Genomic DNA, 6,165 nt, shown 5'->3' with positions numbered 1-6,165 from the left:
TCGTCCCCTTCTCCTCCTGCCCTCAATCTTTCCCACCATCAGGGTCTTTTCCAATAAGTCAACTCTTTGCATCAAGTGGCCAAAGTATTGGAGCTTCAGCTTCAGCATCAGTCCTTCCAATGAATATTCAGGGTTGATTTCCTTTAGGATTGACTGATTTGATCTCCTTGCAGTCCAAGGGACTCTCAAGAGTCTTCTCCAGCACCACAATAGGGTGGTGAATAAGGACAGGCACCCAAAGGCACAGCAAATGTCAAAGTGCAGAGAAATCAAGCAACCTGCCACATGGGGATGAGAGCTGGTCATGTGGTTCTAGAGACGTGGGTGAGCAAGAAACTCAGAGAGATGCATCTTGCTGGAGGTGATGGCAGGTAAGTGGAGAGAGGGGCTGCAGGGGACGATGCTCGGTGCTTGCTACTGAGATTACTTATTCCCATGCACATAAAGTGGGATTTCTTGCTCACTGTTACAATTGCAAGATGTCAATGAAAAGCATCATTTTTCCCAGGACTGGAAAAGATGTTAAAGTACCACTCTTCTGTACCGATACTGAATTCTAGAAAGGACATCTTCCTTTATCCGAGGCTCAAGTTTGGTACACATGTGGGTTCAGATCCTGGCTCTGCTGCTTGCCAGTATTGTGACTCTGGGTATGTTACCAACGTTGAGAATGAATTTTCATCATAAGATTGGTGTTAGTAGTATATTCAAGTCTGCGTGGAGGCCTTGGAAACTATCAAACATGAATCCCTTGTGCAGGGCTTAAAACTTCAGGAGCAGTCTGGGTCCTTTTGCTAGGGTAGGTGTCAGAAACTTCAGTCAAAAGGAGCCACGTGTGGGAAAGGGCACCTGGCCAGGAAAGGTGGTGATGGAGTAGCTGTGGCTGTGGTTTTGGCATCCAAGGGTCAAGAGCTGTGAAGATGATAATTGGGAGCATCACGTCATATGTTGTTTCATCAAGGCTTCCCTTGGGCTTTGGGTGTTGGAAAAGATGGAAAGACTGACAGCTTCTTCTGGAATAAACTTTGGAGACACCATCAGTTTCAGAACAAACTGATTAATTTGCTTTGGGTGGGTTAGCAGCTGGAAACTAATTGAGTTCTGAGTCATTGAAGACTGCATGAGAACTGGGTCTGTTCTCACAGCTCGAGCTTGAGGTCACCCACGTGCTGATGATGCCCAGTTTTACATTTCTACCTCTGACCTCTATTTTGAGTTCCAGATTCACATCTACAAATATCCATTCTACTTTAGATACCACAGTACATTGTTTCCAAGAGAAAATTTGATGGGTGAGGGAGGAGAAGTAAGATCAGAGAACCTAGTGCGTGGGTGACATTGCAAAATTCTACAGTCCTAACTGGAAATAGGAAAGAGGTTCCAAACTCAGTGGGGCTTTCAGAAAATATCTGCCAGAGGGCACCTTGAAGGCAGTAGCATAGAAATTGGGCAAACCCTCTGTGGTTTAACCTAGAATTTCTTCTTCCTTTGCTTTGATTCTAGAGTCACTGTCTTTAAAGATAGAGAAGAGGAAACAGCGGGCACACAAAGGCTCAGAAGCTTGCCTTCTTGATAAGCCTTTGGAAAGTCTTGAAAAATGCTATCCCAGTTTCTCACATCTTCTTCTGAACGATGGAAGATAGAAAACTGGATTCATAGACTTTACAAAGTTGACTTCGATTCTAGAATCAATTATTTTCAAAGGAACAGACTCATGTTAAAGGCCTGTGGTTCTCTTCTTAGGCAGAGATGAACTGAACACTGTGCTCACTTAAAAGAAACATCATGAATTTCATGGCACTTGAGCTAAGGCTTGATTTCACCCAATTGTTACCTGTCCTCTAAAAATGTCATACTTGAGACATTTTGAAGGACATACCGTTCCTACAGCTAAAGAACATGTCATTAAATGAGTCTACGATAGAAGATTCCTGTTATCTCTAGCCAAAGTACCATACGTTCACTGACGGGTCAGTGAACTGTCAGAGACTGACAGTGCCTGAACCAGTCATAGTTTTCCAGTGGTTTACCCATGGTGAACCTTACCTGAGTTAATTTTTGTAGAGACAGATCCCTAAAGCATCTGAGCCAAACTGGCCAGATACACAATATAAATTCGCAAAAGATCAAGCCATGTGATAATCCTAGAGACAATTTCACAGCCCTACAAAGTAAATATCTCCTGGCCTTGGGAAACAGATTTCTGGTAAAATGAGAGAGTTCTGGGCCGAGAATCAGAAGTTCTAATTGGAAGGCCCAGCTTAGTCATGGATGATCCCGTCTTTCCACTTCCTTCACTCTTCTTTTGCTCACCCGTAAGGCGTGCAGCTAGGTGAGCTTTTTTTGATCTTATTTGTTGCCCTGCTCTCATACATGAAACTGTGCTTGGCCTATAAAAGTGCTCAATGAATATTAGTTGAATGTATGAACAAACCTCCAAGAGGCATTCAATCAAAATGGTTAAAGGTATGGCTTCTGGAACTAGAAGATCTTGCTCTGAATCCTGGCACTATAAGTCACTAGATATGTGATCTTGGGAAAGATACTGGACCTCACCAGGCCTTAGCTTCCTCCTCTGTGAAATTAGAATAAGAATAATAACTACATTAATAATAATTACTATGATGAATAGTATATATATATATATATATATACAAAAAAAAAAAGTTAACTTCATGTAGATGCCAACATTTTTTAACTACCATCCTCTGTGATGGGCGGAGAAAGCAAGAAACTGCAGCGCCCAGAGATGACTGTGGGCCTGGTTGCCCTCAGGCATGAATAATCCCTGCCCTGTGATGAAGGGCAAGGTTTCCTCTTGTAGCCTACCGGCCTGTGCCTGCCGCCCCTGGCTTCTTTTCTTCCTGTGCCAGGGACTTCTCTGTCAAGATGGACAGACACTTCTTGTTGCTTTTATTCCTCCTCGGCTGCCCCGTGGGTGAGTCAAAAGACTTGAGGAGCGGGCTCCAGAGCCAGGATCGAGGGGGCTCCCTGGGACACTCTGTATGTGTGGGTGGTGTCCAGGCTGGGCTAAGTCTTGACTACATTTATATGGGAGGGGAAGCCAGCCTTTAGAGTGCTCTCTGGGCCTCTGTGTCTGTCTTTATAACAACTTGTCTGACCTTTATAACATTCTACCATTCCCCACCAAGGGCTCAAGCCTCTGTGGCTGCCCCTTTGTAGGGCTCCCCTACCAGTCTATCCCTACCGTTCCCCATAATCAAAACTCTTAGCAAGGTCTCCTTCAGTACATCCTTCCCATATATAAATCTGTGCCCTATTTGCTGAGGGAGCTGGTCAGTCTGCAGTGAATAATTTCATAGTTGGCTTTAGTGACATCAAGGGTTTCGATACCCTTACCAGGGATTTTTATATTCAAACAAGTGATTGTAGGAAAGAAAATACTGGATGCACTGGGATCAGACAGGTTAAAAAATAATTCAGTCACTGTCTTAAATTCTCTGGTTGCTCATCTGGGAAATGGGGAAATACTTAGTTACAAGGCTTTTGTGAGAATTAAATCAGATAATAAGGAAAGAGAACATGGCCCAAACGAGATGCTCAAGAAATGATACTTTCTCATATAGGTGTATTAAGGAGCATTTTTTAAAATTAAACTTTATTTTAATCAGTTCACCCCACAGTACCACATAAAGTGGCACTGACTATGGTATATAATTCAGGAGGCTTTCACATAGATTCAGTTTGAAGTTAAACACAGACTATATCACCTAACCATATCTAAGTGATGAATGTCAGAAATCCCATCAGAGTAATGGGTCAAACACTTTAAAGCATTCAGCCTTATTATCCCACTCTATCTACACTGCTGCCAAGTAAGCCAGGTTAGCATTAACAGAATCGTCTTTAAGCCGGAAAACCCATGCCATAGAGGCTAAATCTTTGCTCAAAGTTACCAGGTTAAAGGGGCTTCCCTGGTGGCTCAGATGGTAAAGAATCCGCCTTCAGTTCAATCCCAGGGTTGGGAAGATCCCCTGGAAAAGGGAATGGCTACCCACTCCAGTTTTCTTGCCTGGAGAATTCCATGGACAGAGGAGACTGGAGAGCAGTCCATGGGGTCACAAAAGAGTAGACATTTCACTTTTACCAGGTTAAAAGGGCTAAATTGGGGGTCAGAATCCTTTTGCTCTCACAATGACATTTTTCCGGATGTGAAGTTGGTAAGAGCTCAAACTGCTTACTCCCTGATCCCAACCACCCCCAAGCCCACTCCCAGGTCTAGATAGGTCTGCTGTTAGGCTGCTGCTAAATCGCTTCAGTCGTGTCTGACTCTGTGCGACCCCATAGACGGCAGCCCACCAGGCTCCCCCGTCCCTGGGATTCTCCAGGCAGGAACACTGGAGTGGGTTGCCATTTCCTTCTCCAATGTATGAACATGAAAAGTGAAAGTGAAGTCGCTCAGTCGTGTCCGACTCTTAGTGACCTCATGGACTGCAGCCCACCAGGCTCCTCCGTCCATGGGATTTTCCAGGCAAGAGTGCAGGAGTGGGGTGCCATTTCTTCTAAGTCTCTGCCTCCCCTGGCCTTACACCAGCTCTGTGCTCTCCAGCAGTGACACCACTGAAATGCATAACCTGCCACCTTCGTACACAGACAGATCGCTGTAGAAGAGGCTTTGGAGTCTGTGTTGCTAAGAATTATGAGAGATGCATGATCTTAAAGATCTTCCAGGGTAAGTTAGAGGGTCTGGGGAGGTGCTGTGAGATTCCTAGAAAATTCTTAGGAGAGCAAATGTCTATCTCAGGCTAAGGTCAATTCAAGAGAGGAACCAAAGTGCCACATACCCCTGGGTACAGGACCCTGTGCGTGCAGACTGAAGAGGACTTGGGGAAACGAGCCAGGAGAAAGAAACATGAGTACAGAGGGTTGAGGTTTTCCGGGAACTTAGGCAAATAACTCCTGCAGGGGACCCGTGACATCTTCCTCTCCCTGCCTGAGTCCCCTTGGGAAGTACAAGATGGGAAGCCAACCCCAAACCTACCCCTGATGCCCTATTAAATGTTTACGGACAGGACTAGTGCCACGTGTGACTTGTCTTTAAAGAACTTAGGTCGCTGGCTGACTTTTCTATGATTCCTTCTTATTACAGGTGGAACCCTCCAGTTATCGTATCTGGTGTGTCAGAGATTCTGCAGAGATCTGACATACACTTTCCAGGGTCGAACTTATGTTCACAAATGCTGCAACTACAATTATTGTAACTTCAAAACGCTAAAATACTTCTACTCCTGAGTTGTCCCTTTAAAATGTTACCAATACGTCTCTGCCTTCACAGTTGGCCTGCCCTGGCTTTTCTGCCCTGTCTGTTCTGGAGGGACCCCAGCCCTCTCTGTAACTCAGTGTTAGCCTTGCTATTGCCTAAGCTTGGTTTCTACCTCAGTCAGAGGATTACCATCCTGAACAACAGAATTCTCCCATTACAAGGACTGGCATTTCTGTACTTCAAGAAGCTTACCCTCAGAAGCACCGTAGAAAATTTTAAAATAAGACCATTCTAGATCCTGGTGGCGTATCTTAGCTAGTGGAGGTGGACTAGAAATTCTTCAGCTGAAAATTCACAAAAGTTTTTGTCTGAAACTCACATCATGATTGTAGTTAAGCAGAAATAGCAAAAAAGCAGATGCTGGACACTTGAGATTTTCCTCTGTGGACAAAAATTATTGTCCCCAGTGGGCAGTGTCCACCTCACACTCAGTCATGATTTTCTTGGCATTTACGAAGTGTCTGTATATACAGTGTTAGTAGGGAGCAGCAAATAAAGGACTTCTTGCCTCTGTGGCATTCACAACTCACATACAGCCACTTCTAGGCCTGGCAAGATGTGTGTTCAAGATATATGACGACTCTTATTTCTTCCTCTTCCTCTCCTAGTCTTTTTCAATTCCTTTCCTCTTTTGCCACCCACTTCCACTCTGACTCACCAGCGACCCACACCATTGCTACACAAATTCTCCTTCCTCTGAATACCCAAGTCACTTTATAGGTACTTTTTTTTTCTCTTCCTCACAAAAAAGGAATCATTTCTGTTTGTCTAATTTGTTCTAGAATGTTATAAATCACAGCAAGAACACCTGTCTTACTCATCTCTAGTTGCCTTTAGCTGGCCAGTTAGACTTCACTGGGTTTAAAAGAGCTGCCAGTAAA

General features: G+C 44.3%; 1 protein-coding gene across 1 annotated transcript; it reads left to right on the top strand.

Moving 5' to 3' along the window:
* The first annotated feature begins 364 nt into the window (after positions 1-364).
* On the top strand, positions 365-5,262 carry PATE3 (prostate and testis expressed 3). Its single transcript, XM_055583721.1, has 3 exons — positions 365-371; positions 4,571-4,693; positions 5,111-5,262. The coding sequence occupies exons 1-3, from the start codon at positions 365-367 to the stop codon at positions 5,251-5,253; spliced, it is 273 nt and encodes a 90-aa protein (XP_055439696.1). The 3' UTR covers positions 5,254-5,262.
* Positions 5,263-6,165: the final 903 nt, after the last annotated feature.

Source organism: Bubalus kerabau, chromosome 5, assembly GCF_029407905.1.
Source record: "Bubalus kerabau isolate K-KA32 ecotype Philippines breed swamp buffalo chromosome 5, PCC_UOA_SB_1v2, whole genome shotgun sequence".
Taxonomy (NCBI): domain Eukaryota; kingdom Metazoa; phylum Chordata; class Mammalia; order Artiodactyla; family Bovidae; genus Bubalus; species Bubalus kerabau.
Note: the sequence above shows the minus strand (reverse complement) of the source record. Positions and strands in the feature narration are given on the sequence as shown.

Coding starts and splice junctions, on each gene's coding strand:
- PATE3 (XM_055583721.1), top strand. Junction 4,694..5,110: donor GATCTTAAAGATCTTCCAGG/GTAAGTTAGAGG, acceptor TTCTTATTACAG/GTGGAACCCTCCAGTTATCG.